Genomic DNA, 19,622 nt, shown 5'->3' on the forward strand with positions numbered 1-19,622 from the left:
GCCTGCCCCGACGGTCAATATTTATTTATCCGGGCGAATGTTAGCGTTGCGACAAGTCCTGGCCAGTTCGGCGTTCAACAGAGGGAACGAGAAAAGACCGGAGATCGAAGAGGATAGGCCACGACCTGCGGCAGCGGAGAGGGCGGGGGTGGTCGGAGTTTGCGGGTCACGTGAAACAGCAAGATCGTAAATAAATGGCCGGCGTATTTATTCGGGGGAAAAAACAAATTTATGCACCGGTTGAAAAAACGCTGCGATGCTAAGAAGCAGGAAGAACGTCTCTGATTTCCTGAACCCTTTTTTATTAAGGCTCCACGTCGGCTGTGAACCGGTGACCCCACGACGTCCAACAGGAAACGAACGCCGAGTGTTCACCTTTTAAGGGTTGCCTTTTAATGGGATCCGATGAAACTCTGCAGGCTGTTTGTTGGGCATTTTTTCCGTTAGTTTTGCTTTCTTTCTTTCTTTATCGGTTTGGTTGCATAAAGGTTCGCGTAACGTGGGATTGGGCTTATGTAAATGTAATGTAATTTGGCGCAGATGTTTTGGTAGCTTTGCGTATACTGATGAGAAGAATCAGAATTGTATCATAAAAATCAATGGCTTCGTATGTATGTTCTTTTTAATAGAAGAATCTAACCGTGTTTTTATCCTGCCGTTATACGAGACTCTCCGAAGCCAAACTAATCGATTTCACTTTTTATTCATTTCTTCATTTCATTACATAAGTATTTCATTTCTCTAACTTTGTGTGTATTATAAATACTATGATATCGATATGTTCTAAAGATTTAAACAATCTTAAAATTGATCAAGATAAGTACTAGCAATTTTGTAGCCATAAAACGATTCTATCGAATCAGCATGTTTTAATACTGGTTTCATTAGTATATATATACAAATGTTACAACAAATACGATTACGTATACGAATATCTTTCGAAGCCACGGTACAACGATCATCCGATATATCGAAACATCGACCTATTCAACACATCAACTCCACCATAAGGACTCCGCCCAAAAATCGTAAACCACAGACTTCCCCGGCAAGTTCTTCTCTTCTCAAATACCCCTCCCAAAAACCTTCAAAAAACCTCCTCATCCCTTCCAATGTTTCTATAAAACTCATACGAGACAACGAAGTTACTCGTAGCAGCAGCGTCGATACGTTTCTCTCGGCAGCTCGCGCGGCACTCTGAAGCGGTGTTCACGAGCTAACCATCGAGAGCTCCAGCATCCGTGCTCCCACCAGCGTGGCAGCTCGAACACAGCGGGTTCAGCTCGTCTCCGCCGCTACTGCCACCACCACCAGACACGTCTCCACCACCACCAGGGTCGACGGCGTCTCCACCACCACACGGCGAGCGAGCAGCAGCGGCGCTCAAGAGCCGAAGGGCCCCGAGGTTTCTGCGCTCGGAGTCAGTTGGCCGACATGAGCCGCGCGCGTTGGGGCTCTCGGTGTCTGTTCGCTCGTTAAGGGTGGCAACGCGACCGGTGGCGTGCACCACTGTCCCGTGAGATGTCCGCGGATCAGCAAAACTACGCTACTCGCGACCCATTCCAATCGAATAACACGTTTGAAAACACTTTCGTCGAAAGTGACGGCGGCAGATAGTTTCTCGAATCGTAAAAAAAATCGAATCAAGGGTAAAAAAAAAAAATTCGAAATAGTGTAAAAGAGATTGAATCGTGAGAAGGGTGAAGGACCGAGTTTTACGTAAACGCCGGGTCAGCTTTAGGTGAACCTGAACCAGTGTCAGTGCAGTGGGCTTCTCGAGTGTGGATAAACAAGAAAAAGTGGTTTTCGGAAACATTGAACCGTGTGTTGCTCGTTGGGGTGCAAGGTGGATTTCCTTAGAGAAAGCTGTTAATTCTGGGATTCCAACAGTTACAAGTGAGTTTCTTGTAGATTACGTAGAACGTATCTAGGCGGGGTTTAATTAAAATTGAACGAGGTACGTGGAAATTGGACGAGTATCCTCGAGGAGGTCGTCGAAGAATTTTAACGAGCGACTTGCCGGTTCGAGTACCCTTCCGCTTCTTTCGATATTTTCTATTTGATCGACGAGAACTTTTATATATTTCTGGTTCCTTTTTTCTTTTTTTCTTTTCCTGAACTAGTATTTCTTTTAATATATTGAAATGTAGTCACGGTCGAGCGAGCGTCTCGAAAAGCTCGTACGAAATTAGGAGGCGGTCGCTTATCTGGCAAGGCGAACTCCCGCTGGGCCACGGCTTAAAGGTCCCCTGGAAAAACTATTTAAAAAGCCGCGGCATCCAGTGAAACTGTGTTTTCCCTGCTCTTACGCTTCGCTTGCCTCGCAGCAGTCTCTGGTTATTGCTATTCAAATTAAGCCACCGTGGCCCGCGAATAAAGCGATTCCCGTGTGCCTGCTTATCCGAGTCGAGCGTTCTCGGTATTCGGAATTGGAAAAATTCCGCGAAAGTGCTCGGGCCACACGAACGATTTACTTGTTGCTTGCAGCGAGTTTTATCGTCCGCGAACTCGGGATTGGAAAAATTGCTCGAATCGAAGGCGGCGTATAGCTTGACAAGTGTAGATTCAAAATCGTGTTGGAAATAAATGGAGACTTGTTGCAGTGGTTCTGAGTATTTGTTAGAATAAAAACCATTTTTATGACTATTGAATGGACGAATAGTTTATGTAGTAGGATTCATTGGTTTCCTGATTGATTCTTTCCACTGACTATGATTTTGTCATATAATGGGAATTTCAAGTCAGATAAGCGGATTTATCAATCGACAAAAATTCACTTTTTAATTACAAACACTCGTGTTTTTCTATTTATTCTTTCTTCGATTAGTTGGTACTTTATTTATTAAATCATTGTATTGTAAAGATTTATCTAATACGATTATTTTGCTTAATTACATGTATTTGAGGTTTGAAACTATTATTTTGTGCTACATCATAGTTCGATAAACGGAATATTACTCTATTTCTATCGCATGGCAAATTTTTCATCTAACTATTGATCAAATAATTAACAAGTTATCATTCGATTTAAGATTTCATACGTTTCAAGACAATTGCATTTCAAGAAATCGTTCTTTGTCGCTTACGGCTGCTATAAACGTCAAACTCTAAAAACAATCTCCAAAATTCGCATTTTCACCACCGTACAATTACTCAATCGTAAATCTACCGAACGATCCAAAATGAACCAACAACCTTTAAAGTTTCGCTAAAAACACCGTGCGTAAGCAGTTTGTGTCGTCGCAGCACGCGATCCCAGACACATAACGTCTGAATCTTAACGTTCGACCGGCGGACTCCATAAATTCTATGAAATGGGGAACCGCTAAGTTTACGAAATACGCATGTCGAATAAAGCTGCCAGCTCCCCGGGGAACAAGCGTGTACGGAGGATGCTCCGGTTTGGAAAAATACCCGAAAGGAAGCGGGTACTCGCCGGTGGTCGCGAACGAACGACTCTCGACCTCCGGCGGATAGCATAATCGTAAAGTGGCCGTCCATATGCGGCATCGAACGAAGATTCACAAACATTCGGCTCCACTTACCAGAATTACGTGGCCCGAATCGACGTCGTTCGCTATAGAAACCGGGAGCAGTATGTTTTCACGGATTTACGCGAAACGCGTGCAAAGAGGGAAACGAGTTTCCTCGTAAATACACGAAATATGCAGAGGGGCTCAGCAGTTTCTTAGCTTTCCTCCTTGAAACGGTCGTGTTCAGGCTTTTCGACTTGTAGATAGGGTGAGGTTGAGAATGTGTTTGGTTAAAAGGCGAGGGTGTTCGAGTTCATTGATCACCGTTGAGAGACAGAGGTTAATTCATGGAATTATCTTCGTAAATAAAACATATAATATTGGAGCCATTCATTCACGTGCAGAAAAGAAAATAATGAATGCGGATGAATAAAAGTGCAGCTCGAAACAAGGTTATTTCTGTAATCCTCTGTGAAATACATTTTTTTAATTGATACAAATTTTGGTTCGTTTATTTGATCGTTTAGATTAAACGACTTCCATTTTTGGATTAAACCTTCCAACTATCAGTAGACATTTGTTTTAACAAAAATGCAACTTTCAGTAGAAAATTGTAGAAATCTTTTTAGTAGAGTTTTTCATAGAAATGTTAATAATACTTTTAGTAGAAATTTTATCCTTGAACGATTAATCTCTAATTATACACGTTTGTAATTTTGCTAGTACCATAGACGTACTCTTTAATTACAGAATGATCTTATCTGTTAAATGATATGTTATAGAAATTCTAGAATATAACGTACCATTTTAAACTTCACAAAATTGTAACAGCAAGATAAAAATTCCGGCTCTCGCCTACCCTAAAAGATTAAACACGCAAAGTCGTCTAGTGACCAAATGCATTCCATCATCCCTAACATGTTTATCTTTTCCACCCAACTGCTTCCCACCACCTCCATAAACTATCCTCCATGCGCAACACCCATAAACAGCGAGAATCTCCAACAGAATATCATGAAAGCCCAAGAATCTGCTGATATTCCCCATTTCGCGGTCATAGACGAAGAATGATCGATAATTCACGGTCACAGGCAAATCGACCTGTTCTATCTATTCGTGAATAGTGGCACGACTGTCAACCTCGTGCGATCCCTTTCGTATTTTGTCTAGTCTAGTTCCTCGTTGGGAGTAGAGGGACGAGGGAATTGCTGCGATTTCCACGACGTCGGATCGATAAACGCTTGAAATTGCGGAACGTTCGACGGCGTTGTTTGCGACGGCCTGTTAACCTTCCGATCGAACTGACGCCCGATCATAGACGCCGCTAACGAGGATCTATCGCGGGAGACGCGACTACAATAATCGGCCTTCGATTTTGCACACTCTGTCTCCCTCTCTCCCATCGTTCGCTCATGCGTGCACTGTGAATGCAATTAATTAATAAGCCGCGTATCTCTCTCGTCGGGCCGCCATTGATAGCGGGCATTAATCGTCGCCGCGATACCGCTGCAATAATTACGCCTTTGTCTCTTTTCACGAGAACGATGTCCGCGGAAACGATTCCCCCGAGTCCTCGACTTGTTTTGCACAGAAAAAGTTCGCTTTCTGGGAGGCATTTCTTTAACAAGATTCTGCGTTGAATGAATGTTCGTTGGTAATGGAACGTTCGCGTGTTCTGTGTCAGTGGATCGAGTGGTTGCCGTCTTCGTCAATGGAATTTTATAAGAATGTTACGATCAACTGTAGCTTTCTTTGGGACTATCATATTAAAATATAGGTTTAGAATACTTGATTTTAGTTACAAGGTTTTGAACATTTCACGTCTTTTATGAACAACGTGTTCCAAAAAAGAAAGGTATCTAATGAGATACAAATACGAAGAGGAAGCGAGGAGAACAGCAGAGTTAAATTTCTAAAAATTTCTATATTTCTTTACAGTCCTTGGTTATCAATAATACCTGCAGGAAAATTCTTTTCTACGTTCCCTTGAAATCCCCGATTCCTAGACTCCTAGATTCTACTTATCAATGAACAAACGAGAAATGGATCTTTTTCGACACTTTCCTCAATTCTTATCTCGCGTCGTATCGACCGTACAAACACCTCCACCTTCAACCCTGCAAACACTTCCTAAACTATAAGCCAAATATAAAAACGCGTCAAATAAAAAAAGACTACGTTTTACTTTTTTCCAAATTGAACCATCAAGTAACGGCTCTCACAAGCGGGTCCCCCCTCGTGTCTGAGCCTAATGCTCGAAAATGGCCGCCGCCCACGCGAGTAACTTCACTTCCCGCCGCTCTTTAACTCTCTAAAATTCTCCTGCGGCGTGAAACTGCTCTCGCAACGAGCAAAACAGCTCGAAATCGCGGCGATATCGCGCGCTCGGCTCGCGAATTCCATCGACGCGACTCGTCGACGATGAAAGAAGTCGGCGGAAGCGGCGAGACGAAAGCGAACAGCACGAGAAAACTGAAAAGCGTTGACGGGAACATTCAAAGGGGCGCGTGTCGCGTTCACGGGAACGAGACGACGCAGCAGAAATAAGAGGATCCATTGGCACCGCTCGCGGGTCCCCGCTCGACTTTCTTTATTTTCCGGTCGGACAGGCTGAAAAAGAGAAGGAAGAGAGAGTTTCAGCAGCGTCTTTCTTTATCCAGCCACGCTTCGCCGGAGATCATTACGCGGGCAGCAGCTTCGCGCAGAATGGTTGGTCGTTAATAATGTCTGTCAAAGTCAAATAACAGGTCCCATTCCTCCCGATTCGTGACGTTTAGTCAGCGTAATCTCATGCTCCGTGTAATCTCATGCTGCGGGTAATCGAGGCTTTTTCAATTTTTCTCTCCCCTCTCGCAGGACGTTTATTATCTGGCGGAATGAGTTCATGTGGCGCTCGAACGTTCCGCGTTATCCAATCGCCAATTGACGTTTTCATACGGAAAGTTTCTTTGATATTGAAAATTCCGTTTGACGTCGGCTCGATAAGAAAAGGGTTGAGTAAGTCGTAACGCGATAAGTCACAGAGCCTAGACGCAAGTGAAAGATCGTAGATTGTCGGCGAATAATCTAGAGTCGATAGTCCCGATTCTCGCGCCGCTTTTTCGTCGTAAGGATCGTTAATCTTCAACGAACGTTTTTTGCATCCATGTTATGAGCTCGCGTGTTCGATCTGCGCACGAGCTTCGTGAGTATCCCGCAATTATCGAACGGTGCTGTTTTTGCATGGATATCGGTAGAGATTTCCATGATTACCCGCGGGTAATCGAGAACCGTCGAGGTAAGTCGACGCGACTCCGCTGTAAATTATATGCATATACCGTATTCGATTCACGGGAAACTTGTACCGCAACGGGGCGCGCACATGATCGATAACATTGACGATAATGTGTATCTAAATTTTCTGTACTTGTCCACATTAACAATAGTATTGATAGCGTGTAAATCTCTTAACAATGTCTTTTGTATCTCTAAATGGCAATTGAATCTTCGCCTTAATCTCCATTCCCTTCTTAAAGGAGCTATTTCCTACAAGTGTCAGACAGCTGAACCTGATGCGAATGCGTCAGTTGAGCATCATTTAAAAATACGCTCCTTCGATGTATCATTATATCTACAAGCGTTTTGCACACTGATAGAATATCTCTCTATGCGAATACGATATGCAATCGAATCAGACGTCTCACGCTGATGAGCATATTACAGATATTTCTGCACAATCATACTTTTATAGTCCAATTAAACACATGGAATTTAAACAGAGACTTGTTTCATCTATCGAATATTATAATGACCGCCTTATTTTAAACATTTTATACTTCTACATTATCATGCATATCCTCGATAACTCTATGCTTCTACGTTTTTCGTAGACGCGTAAGAATCCTCTAGATCCATCGATAAACTCGCAGCTTTCTCGCGATATAACGCGATACCCATCATTAATAATCATTATTCCTCTGGTACTTTAACAAACTGAAACCGAAAGAATCCTCCCAAGGCAAGAAACGTCGAAGAAAAACATCAGTGGTTACTATGGACAGGAGGCAGGAAACGAGAGGCACGTGATGGGAGTGCGTAAGGCCGGTCGAAGGCGCGTTTCGTTCCCCTAGCCCGTTTTCCGTCGCGAGGCCATTAAAAACTCGCCGATGCGGCCTGTTATCTCGGTCGACGGATCGATTTTCGGTATCGCGGTCTCGATCGGCTCGCAGGAAACAACGTTGCGCCTTGCAGGAGGCTGAACCGGGGCCCACCTGGCACGCGTTGCCCCTCCATCTGCGTTCTCACGGGCTTCGTCCTTCTTTTCTACCTGCCTCCTGTTCGAAACCTCGGCGTGCACGCGAGCGTGCGCGGCAAACACCATGTTCACGCTTCGACGAATTTCTACAGTGATTCTGGGTTGGTGGGTTACGAACGACCGATGAAGATGAAGGACCCCGAGAATTTTCTTGTTAGGTTATAGAGACTTCCTGAGGTCTGAGGGACGTCGAACATAATGGATACAAATCGAATCGAACAGAGATTCGCAGGATAAGGAGATACAAGGTTAGATAAGGGAGGCCGCGAGGGTAGAATTTGTGGCTAATAATGCGGAAATCCGACGCCCGGAAAAGCTAACACGTCGATAAAGAGATATGGGAAGACACGATTATGGGGAGGGATGGTTTGGTGAATGGAAGGACGGTGAGAATGGAGGGTAGATTTGTTAAATCGTATTCTCTTGGTTTTTTTTTTCGATTATGGTTTAATTTTTATAGATGCGGTGTAAATTTTTGACTCGTAATTACAGATGCATCGTTTATAAGACATTCTATGTTTTGGTTTGTGTGCATCCACTCTTTGATGTCAGTTACTATAAGATAGAAATTTCAGATAGAAATAAACTTTGAGATAGAAACTTTTTTTTACTGTTAATGTAACGTTGTTCGTATGTTACGAAGCTTCAAAATATTCAATTTAAACGATACTTAGACAAACCTCTGAACAAACAAACGAGTCTATCGATGTCGAAATCTAGCGAAACAAGATAAAGGAAAGCAAATTGAGCGGGTGTCAGGCAGGATAGTAAAACGAGGCGAACAAGAGATAGAAAAAGAGACAACCGCTGCGAGACATTCATCACGAAACGTCCCAAAAGTGCTGGTACATGTGTGTATACGTGGTGTGTGTACGTTTGGTATGCATGGCGGCGAACGATCGACACGCGAGATTAGAGGGAAAGCGTATCGTGGAAACGAGTTTCTTCTGGCGCTAGGTCCACCACGTCAAGATCGCGCGACAGATACGACTAGTCGGGAAAAACGTGATCGAAGGAAAAAAGCCAGTCTGCATCCTGAATTTTCCCTAGTCTAGCACTGTATATTGTGTTTCGTGTATTCATGGAAAAACGTCAAATAATTCCGCGACTCGAATCATGGCATAGAAGACGAACGTTTGATCCTCTGGACGCTCAACTCGATGGCGTCGTTGACTAACGCACACGTGGCTCACTCGATGTATTTTCAGCGACACGCGGCATCCAGTCGCTCTTATTCGCGCAACGCAGCGGCGCCGCTTTAACGAAGCGATCAAAGAAGTTACGAAGGTGTGCATCGAATTTAGACTTTGAAAATAGAGAAACTAGAATGGTCTACTTAATAGCTTGTATTACCGACGATATCGATTTTTTTGGATTTCAGTAATACTTAAATTCAGATGATTCAGATTTGATTCTTCGCTACTTAGTGTTCTGAGCTCGTAATACCAATTGCAAAAGGCAATGAACAGATGCCATGAGAGTATTATCGTTTATTCTCGTCAAATCTCATCTCATTGTCGGTAGAATTGGATTTCATCAATAAAATCGTTACCTGTTTCACGAGAGTTGCAACATAAGCCACCAATTTGTTGAAATTTAACCGAGCACTATTGTATACAAAATCATAGGAAAGTACAGATTTTCCGTGAACGAAAATGTTCTCTTGATTTTTCGCGGAAATACTACAAGTCATCTTTCGTGTTACAATTTCACTAGAGAAGTCACGGTTGAAGCCGGGTCTTCTCGAGCTCCCGTGAAATTTCGTCGTTTCCCCTTGACAATTTTAAAAGGCTCAAAGTCACGGGTTAAACCCTCTTCGTGCCACTTTGACGTGGCTGTTTCAACCCCGTTCCTTTCACCGCCGTGTCACCGTGGCAAAGGAACAAACACTCGCACGAGGGTTCCAGGCTTCCTTTCGACGCTACGGAAAATCGATGGATCAAGGATCGTAATGGACGACGTTACGAGCTCGCAGCGGTGGCCACGATGCACTGGATACCCATAAATCGTCCGCGCAGGTCACGTCTCAACGAATTGAATCCTCGTTCTCGTAGGTAGCCGCAAATTTGTACACATTGCGTCGAGGTTTCGTCGTCATCCTCCGTTAGCCACCCTGTATACCACAAAAAGTTCGTGTATCTTTCAAAGATACGAAGGAGAAACGACAAAAGAGGACATAACCTTGGTCGTATGAAAGCTTGTATCTTTGAGATCGGTTCAGATCTTAGGAAGATAGGGCACGCGGTCGTATTGTGGTTACGCGTGCAAATTTACTGCTTGTAGGCACGCATCTGGCTTGAGGACCGTCTACATTTACAGACAATTGTTCGCAGACACGTAGATAATTCGCAGAAAGTGGCATAAAGTAGAAATCCAAAGGTAGTTTGTATAAAGAAGAGGAAAATCGGTATGAATGAAAAAATCTTGAAGTAGATAAAATTTTTGTGGATAAAGAATTCTGTGTGATGTATTAAACTTCTTCTAAGTATGAAACTTAGTTTGAGAAACTTTAATACAATTAAACTTTAGTAGAAAAATTTGTACGAATTCACAAAGCTTAGGACATTTATAATAAAGTCCTTTGAATATAAATTACAAATATTACCTACTTTTGGAGAATAATATTTTTAGAAAATAATGCACTTATAGGTACTTGTCCGACTATTGAATAATCATCGGTGCTTCACTGAAATGAAAAAGAAGAAATAGTGTCTGTAACTGTCCCCGGACAAGTATATATGAACAACTGTCTGTAAGTCTAAACGAGTCTTTAACTAACGGACCCACAGCTAGTCAGAAGAACTATATCTCCAAGGATCTTCATTCGAAGACTACCTACGTGGAAGATAAGCAGAAGTGAACGAGATCGAGGAGCATAGAGAGGAAATATTCTAGGCGCGCTGTATAAAGATGCTCCGCAAACCCACATCCCTTCCTCTGCAGGGGGGTTGACATGTTTATTTCGCTCCGTAATCTTCTCGGATTACGTTTTGGCCACGGAACAGGGTGAAGAGGGGAGGGAAAGAGAGACGTTTGTCGAAGAGAGGGTGGAGAATAAAAAGAAAGGGACACCGAGAAAGAAAGGATAGCCAGGGGCGGAGACACGAAGCGCATACCTGGCGTCACACGTGTGCCTCTCGAGAAGAGGCCTCTTGAAATCTTGTACACAAAACGGACCCTTAAACGCAGTGACTGCAATCGACTCGTGGTACGTTCGTGTTACGCACACTGTGCTACCTCTGCGTAGAACAAGATTCACTGATGCTATAGTTGAATCTGAAAGATGTCACAATTTTATCGATTCAATAGCAGCAAATTATTTTATCGAAGACAGAATCAAATGTAATAAGTTGCAGAATATTTTGAGAAAAATGAAGAATTTATTTGTTGCACAATTAATTTTTATTGGATTTCAACCTTCGTGGATAAATTATTTCTATTTATTATTATATAATAGTTCATTTCTTTACTGTTACAGGCTTCCAAAACTTCTCTGAAATAAAAATAAATATTGAATGAAAACAAATTTCGTTTTGGTAGTTTTTGAATGACCCCGTCATTTGTCTGTGGGAATTAAATAATTAAGTAATCAATTGTATGTAGATAGAATGGGAATAAACTCAGATTTGTAACACATCCGAGTCGTGTACCCAATAATTTCCTTTTCTTCAACGACTATTACGGATTAGTTCCAAACACCACAATGAGAGATAATAGTGGAAATGCGCTTGCATGTTTCCACAGGAAAGAAGCTGTTCCATGTGAAATTTACGACTCCCCACGATCGCGTGTTGTGAGCGCAGAATGATCTAGAGATGGATACACGCGGGCAAGAAAATTGGTCAAGGGATGATTTAGTGAGAAATGTCTTTTTTATGGCGCTTTGAGATTCGCCGGGAAGATACCAGGATGAAAAGTACGGTAGATCGATCTTTGTGTACATTTAGTCTGTAGCAGGAACTTTATCATCTTAATACATACTCTTCTTTATTCTTCAAAAAGAATCCTCCATAAATTATCATTTTTTATACTACTTTATTCTTGTCATTTTTTTACATTCCTCGTAAATCATTTTGTTTGACAAACACATGTTTTAGAAAAGGTACAACTATCTGTATATCGTATCTCACAATATATATATATCTAAATCAAAATGCTATTTAATGGATGGAACTCTTCAGAAAAATAAACGTAGCTAATTAGTTAAGGCGGATCTTTTAAAAAAATTTTTGTTACCTCTGTAATCTAGCCTCTTGAACTACATAAAGAAAAAATTGATATCATTTCATGATCAATGTAACGGTGTTCTTTGCCAGAAAGGAACACAGATTACAAGAAGCCACCTTTGATTAAGCCATTCGACTCAACCTTTTGGGTTTCTCCGTCTTCATTCACGGAATACTCCGTACAATATAGATATATCGCAGGCCAATTTCTCCAACCACCCAGTGTATACTCAATCCCTTGCGGGGGAAAGCCTGGAGAACACGATCAAGTTCGTGGCTGCGAAACGCAAAATTCGTGACACGTTACGTAAATGCATGCAAATTTATTACAACCAGAGGCGCATGCGTGCGTCGCAATTTACAACGCTGTAAGATAAAATGCGTAATATCCCTGGGTATTAGAAATGTTACGGCGAGCTATAGAACGCTTCGAGATTACACGGCGGAGAGAAGACGAGATCGGCCGGCAAGTTTCTAAATAACACGATGCACGGTTTTCACGGTAAGTCGAAAGAAAGAGAGAAGCAGGAGGAGAGACAATGTCGTAATTGCCCGCTGTTTCACAAAACCCCTGCGATCTTCCAGGGGTTGTGGCTTCTTTCGAGAGCGTCTATCGATCCGTGTCGACCCTGACACGCAAACATACAGCTAAGATGCTGACGAATAACGGAATACAATGAAAGTATCGTCGAAATATCAGAAAGCATCGGCATTGATTTGTAGAAGATCCTTCTTTGTAGAAGAATGGGAAAGTTCGCCGGAACAAATATGTGTAGATATTGATTTCACGTTTGTTGGATGAAAGCTATAAGCACTGTCATATTCTATCATTGTATTACGCATTTTATTTATAAGTATGATTTGTTCCAACGTCAGTGATTTTATACCAGAAAATAATTAATTCTATAGGCAGGGTATTCCATATCCGAGCCAGTTTTTGGCTATTGTAAGCTTTTAAGAAAATTGGAAAACTTCCGAATTGCCTATACCAAAGATAAACACTGTTTTTCAAACACGAGGATAGTAGAATTTTGCTCTGATCGTGTGAATTTACTAGGAAAGAATGAATTATTCTTTCGCCAAAATGAAAATAGCCTGTTATATAAATCTAACAACATCGATAACTTCACATATTTTCAGTATCACATACATCCAACCCACATATCACTTTTCTCCCCAACGGTACAAGAAAACTACATTTCCCGACTACTTTCGTTGCCATCGAGCTAGCAACCCTAATAGAATCCGTCCTCCCCAGAGGATCAGCGAAATTTCGCGCGCTCTCGCGAGACACGAACAATCAATAACGAATTCTCGATTGGAAGTCTCTCGCGAAAAAACATCCAGCCATTTCTTCGTTCCTCGTGCATAAAGGATTCCCCGGTATATCGGTGAGCGCGTAAGCACGCGTGGATCGTTTCTCGTTCCTCGGGGGCCCGCTTCTGTTCCGTAGCCGAGGTGGAATAGAAACATCGAAGGGAGGCGGCTTCGCAAACCGGTAGCCGCTGAATACTCCGGGGAATCCAGCCCCGTTGATTCCCCCCTACCTGTTGTCACGCGATACTCAGGTTGCCCTTCGAAGCTTTAAGCCGCTTTTCAGTCGCGGTCTCTCATCTCTCAACATATAACATCTCTCTGAACCTCACTGATCCAGAGCGAGAGGAACCAAGAAGAAGAAGAAGAAGAAGAAGAAGAAGAAAAGGGACAATGGGGAAAAAGAGAAAGCGAAAAAGCAAAAGAAGAGGAAGATGAAGAGGAAATGGACAACACGAAGCGCGCACGATGCGTCGGTTTCGAAACAGACGGACAGATTGTGCCGCTTGTAAAGTGGCGAGGAAGACCCCTGGAAAACAGGTCTCATGAAAAGAAAAGACCTTTCGTAGAGCAGCGAAGCGGGTGAATAGCACTCGAGTTTCTCGCGTTTATCCCCGACTAGCGCGCGCCAGGGTGAGAGAGCCAGGCATTCGTGGCAATTGCAGTGTGAAATGCCATGTGTTCATCCGCGCGCGGCACCACGACGTCTGCTCGGTGTCGAGTGTTTTAAGCCTTTGAGTGGTAATACCGGGCACGTTTATAAATTGAGTCCTCGTCCTGGAGGATTAGACCCCGACATCTCTCTCTCTCCCTCTCTTTCTATTCTCGTCGATGGGAAATCTGTGTAGGGACGTCCGATACGCTCGCATAATGCGCGTTCCACGGCCTCTCTACTCGTCCTGTGGATTATTCCGCGTCATGAATCTTCGAGACCATCCTCGCCCCGTGTCTACCTTCCCTAACACGCGGTCTCGTCTCTGTAGCTCCTGTGTTCCTCGCGTGGTTTCATCGACTTTCCACCGGATAGCGGCCTGACTATTGATTCGACGCGATTTCATCATCGTGATCCACGCTCGTCCCTGTTAACTCCGTTTGCGTTTCAATTAGAGAGATATCGTACCACGCGTCAACACGGAATTTTGATGCGTCAGGGTCTGTGGTGTCGTCGTGGAATTATCATTTTACTCCCTTAAACCGCGATTCAACCGATCTTTGATCTAATTTTACCCTGTCGGAGGCTGGAAGGAATTTCTTAAAGGATGGTGAAATTCATCAAAGATAATTACTTCGAGCGCTGACAGAGCACGTGCACTCGAAACCACTTTCGATCTCGAACGAAATAGTTTGCGCCGCCTACAAGCGCGAGTTCGCGAGGCTAACAAAGGACCCACGAAGGACGACATTGACAAACGATCCTCCTGTCGCGTTTCAATCCGCCGATAGGAGCTCTTACAAGTCTACCAGCGTTTTCTGTTTCTCCCTCTCACTCTTTCTCTCTCTTTTTCTCTCTCTTTCTGTAGCGCGCGTTTGTTCCCATGAATTTCCTTCGAGTCTTGTCCAACGAAACACGAGCTCGCGAAACTAGTTCCCCGCGAGTACACACCGAACTGTTCCAAGCAAATACGTTCGCCGTGTGTGTAGCGCTTTATCGCCGCTCGTAAAGTTTCATCTGGACTTTAATTAAACCCGGGAACCTCTCTCGATACTAGTCAGACGCCGATATTTTGCATAGAATGAGCCTGTATAACCGAAGCAATCGAATCTTGATTCTCTGGCTTCCTCTAGGAATTCCTTTCTTTTTTCATTCTTCTATCATGTAACAGAGGAAAAGTTTGATTACCTGAAAAATAAAATTCCTCCGCTTATATTTACATAGCTGATTAATTTTCTCTATAACTGTTTCTTATATTTATCAAGTAATCGAAGAATCTTATTAATCCAGAGGAGCGAGCTACCCCCTTCGAGCTTCCAATTATCCCCAGGACGGAACGAATTTTTCGCGTCTGGCGATCCATTTCCACTAGACGGATCGCCGTTAATAATTAACGATTCCCGGTTATCGGACTGGATTGGCCACGAAGAACCGGCGCGAGGTTGATTCGAGGGAAACGAAACGAAGGGAGCGAGAAAGGGGGTGGAATTACCAATCCACCTCTCTCTCTCTCTCTCTCTGCCTCTCTAGGTTCGAACGAAGGCACCACGAGGAAATTTCGCGTGCGGGAAAGTGCGCGGTACCGGTGGAATATTTAAATGGCAAGGGTTGCCAGCCGGCACCTAAGTGGCACTCTCACCACTCCTAACCGTCTTTTACGTTTTCCGGTGGAAACAACGGAACGAGCAAGCGAACCCAGGAGAAACGTTCAATCCGCGTCCCAGCGTCGATGTCGCTTCCGCCCTCCATCGCGTGCCACCAAGAAGTTTCCATTTTTTTTCTTTTTTTGAGAAAAAGCCGCTGCTGGCTTATATTTTCGATGAAAACGCACCCTTCCAAGCGGCAACCATAGCTCGAACGCGGTTCCTATAGAAACTGTTAATTTTTTTTCTGAGACCTTTTTCTATTTTCTTTCTATTTTTTGTTTTCATGTTTCAAGAGTGGATATGTATTTTAAGATGAGATTGAATATACGAGGACATGGTTGGAGGAACGTTATGTCAGTGGATTTCGAGTCGAGAGGGATCAAGAGTCCACTTTTACCTCTAGAAATGAAATATCTTTGAATGTGGAATTTAATCTGAATTTTTCACTGCGTTTTCAAGTCTCAGAACGATATTATTGGAGAATAGTACGAAAAGGAAAATTATATTTATATGTATAGTACCGATTGACAGTATATAAAGAAGTCGTATTCAAAGAATATCTGATAATCTAGCAACACACAAGTTTCCACTGACTACTCAAAATAACAAGTCTTTAGTCGATTTTACGGTGAATTTGTGTAAATGTAAGTTGAAGAGCGTGCACGTGACCCCAGAAGTCGCTTTCCATACATTCTTCGTATATACATATGTATCTCTGAAAAACTTACTGCTTCATTTATCTTAATTAATCATGACTGACGAACTACGATGTATACCCAGGCTAGTTCATGCAACGTTAATCTATTCCCTCGTATACGCCGGTGCACGCTTCTAAAACATTCCGTAGAAACGGATAATAGCTGCACGCTGCTTTATTCATTCACTTGGAAACAATTGCATTAGCCTCGTCAAGTAGATATATCACGATGCTGTTTCTCTGTTAGCTACAAAGAATACTCTTCGTACATTTTCAACCTTAGACACGCCATATTACAACGCATGCGTTCACTTACCAGTTTCAATCTATGATGGAGATAGAACTATAGTAGAGTCATTTATATTTGAATTGCATTTCTTGGAATAAAATTTTAATGGATATCTTCCTATAATTCAACATGATTGTAAAATGATAGAAAGAGAAATCTTTACGCTGCAACCTATAATTTGACATCCTATATATTTATTACTTCTGATTCAAAGTTTTCTTTCATAAGAACAGAGAATCGTAACTCGTGGAAAGAATCAATGAATCCTGGCTATATCCATGAACAATTTGCCCATCAATGAGTTCGAGTAAACGAAGTTCAACTACATTATCATCTACCACGTTTGAAAATCCTACAGCTTTTAATTTTAATCGGATTACTCATTTTTCTATTTCAGGTGCAGTCCACAACCACCAAGAGGTTTCACGGTGAAAGTGCATCGCCACCATTTTCCTTAATTCAATTTTCTTCGACGTAAGATGAACGAATGATCGACGAACGACGGTGACACGTACGCGATGAGGCCGAAATCGTGTTCCCTGTTCCTGTTGTTCTGCGTGCTGTTGCCGGGACTGGTGCGCCCCTTCACATCCGGCGAAGGTGAGCAAACTTCCATCCCAAAGTCTCTCATGACGACAAAATGCAGTCGTCAGAGAGGGAACAGAGGCTCTCCAGTTAGAATCTCGCTTTCTATCGATTCAAGAACCCGACTGCGACAGTCGATGACTGAAGTGATCGAGTGCACTTCGTACGAGTTCTTTCACCACGGAAACGGGAAACGAATGCTCACGGCCTCGTAGATCGTTCGATAAGTTGGAAAACGGGCGGACTTGTTCTGAGAAACAGCCGCCATTTTGTTATTTTCTGCTCATTTCACAGGGGCAATTAGTTCGAAGATAAAGAGTTTCTAATGTTTATCGTAAAATTCTGCATAAACTCCTCGGACCTTCGAAATCATACTATGCGCTTGATATTTCAATTTTCCAGAAATTTACTTCAGAGATTCTGATTTGTTTATTTGTATTATTGATATTGTTTGTTTAGGTCCTGAGATTGTTTATTTCCATTCTTGATCTTAACCTTTCGTAGTCGAACTGTAGTCGTCAATGTATATCATGTCATTTCTTTTACCTTTAGCCGCTTCCTTTTATTCTTTCGTACCAAAATTTAATTTGATAAAAATGTTACAACGTAGGCAATATCATTATTTTAGGTTTATAATATTTGTTCCATTGATTCGTTTCTTTCTCTGATGATAAATTACTCTATTTTAAAATAACTTTAAAACAGAAAAGCTAACATGCAGGAGCATAATAATCGAATGAAAGCACCGTGCCCAACAACTAATGTGCGTTAATCCCCTAAATTCCTTGAACAAGCCTCCAAAAAAAACTTCCATTTATCCATCATTTTCCTACGATCGCTCAAGATTCGATTCCCAATCCCCACAGCGAAGCTTTATTGTTCCCCGATCCTGATCCAAGGGTACGTCAGTAATCAACGTTCGACGCTCACGAGGGAGGAAGCCGAACACGGACATGCTTTTTGCGATTCCCTAGCCGAGAAAGAACCTGGTCGTGTTCTATGTGCACGGGGCTAGTCACGAGCACGGTCTTTGGCTTGGGAAAGGGAAAGGGTGAACGGAGAGGGGCCCAGGCAGATCTAATTATACGGCAAGTCAGCGTCGTTGATTAGTGGTGGGCATAACCGGCCGGTTACGTTACACCAGCCGTTTTCGATGATGGATTACGATCCCCTGGAGCTAGTTTTAAAGCGACTTTACGCGAAGAGGGGGGCTTTTGGTCTTTCTCGGTTTCTTCGCGCGAGACTCGCGAGACCACGTGGCCGACTAATTAGCGTCCCCGACATCCACCGGCCTCGTCATCGCGGCACATAGGGATGATGAATGGCACACGGCAAGCAAAAAAAGAAAAAAAGAAAAAAATGAAAGAATCGTTACACATAACGATAGAAAGTTCACGGATTTATACGCCTTAACTGTGCGTATCTCGAAGCGAGAACCATTCGAAAATGTATGCAGTAGAAGAATTATTGCGTTCTTTAAACCTTCTTTCGAGGAAGTTGCGCCGGTGTTCGCTATGTTGGTCGTATTTCAAATTAACACATTGGCAATAGTACGCGTTATGCCTCAACAATTTCTGATAAAAAGAATTGTACAAGGGGTTATGAATAACATACGGTTTATGAGAAAGGTCATCGTATCTGCTTAACGATATTGTGTTATAGAATTGGTTGAAAAGAGATAGCGGTTATCGTGTGTGAGAAAATAGAGACCCGTTTAACTACAATATATGGATAATTGGAATTAGAGTGAGAAGATAAAAATGTACAGATAGGTGCAATTGTGTCTCTGTGAAACCCATCGTTTTAACTTTTCGACACGTTAAACTAATCAATTCTAGCTGCCACTAATATTCCGATTTCAACACTACGGAGTGTGACTGACATTTAACGCTTTTAAAAACAATACTTTAATCAAGTTCACGCGACTCAATTATTAATGCGTTAACGAACATACCAGTGGAACCTACAAAATCGTTTAACGAGTGAATTTCACCGTTTCCACCTCGCTCGCAGTGACTCATTCGCGGATACCGGCAAACTCTTCCAACAACGCAAACTCATCAATAGGCAAAGCCACAGCCACGCTTCACCGACGCAAACAACACCAGCCAGACTTTTCTAACGCTCGGAGTAATTACGCTTTCCGACAGCTGGCACGGTCGTTCATTTTTTCCCCAAGCCGCGGGAGAGGCACCGCCATGCAAATTGCACGCGTCGACATTTAACGACTTCGATTGTGTGTGCACGCGTGCGACTTTCCCGCGAAGCCAGCGCATCGTCGGCGACACCGTGGAGAGGAAACGGCGCCTAAGAAAATCGTTCTCTGTTCTTACGTTGCCAGGTGAACTGTTGACTGTTCAGTCGATAAAGAAAGAGGGAGAAAGAGAGAGGTTCTTACGTGCGTAGAAACCCGCGTGTGAATAATAGCTCCGACGATTTATCGCGA

At 42.9% G+C, this 19,622-nt stretch overlaps 1 protein-coding gene across 4 annotated transcripts in view; it reads left to right on the forward strand.

Annotated features, from left to right (window-relative positions):
• The first annotated feature begins 1,374 nt into the window (after window positions 1–1,374).
• LOC117205170 (netrin receptor UNC5C-like) overlaps window positions 1,375–19,622 on the forward strand; it is a 44,580-nt gene continuing 26,332 nt past the window's right edge. For 3 of the 4 annotated variants that reach the window (XM_033443317.1, XM_033443319.1, XM_033443320.1), the window contains exons 1-2: window positions 1,376–1,896; window positions 16,989–17,191. In XM_033443317.1, the coding sequence (XP_033299208.1) occupies window positions 17,110–17,191 (82 nt within the window). In that variant the 5' untranslated portion in view covers window positions 1,376–1,896; window positions 16,989–17,109. Of the gene's footprint in view, window positions 1,897–16,988; window positions 17,192–19,622 lie in introns of all 4 variants that reach the window. The other variant, XM_033443318.1, reaches the window with a different exon arrangement.

This window comes from Bombus bifarius, unplaced genomic scaffold (genome assembly GCF_011952205.1).
Source record: "Bombus bifarius isolate JDL3187 unplaced genomic scaffold, Bbif_JDL3187 scf7180000007987, whole genome shotgun sequence".
NCBI lineage: Eukaryota > Metazoa > Arthropoda > Insecta > Hymenoptera > Apidae > Bombus > Bombus bifarius.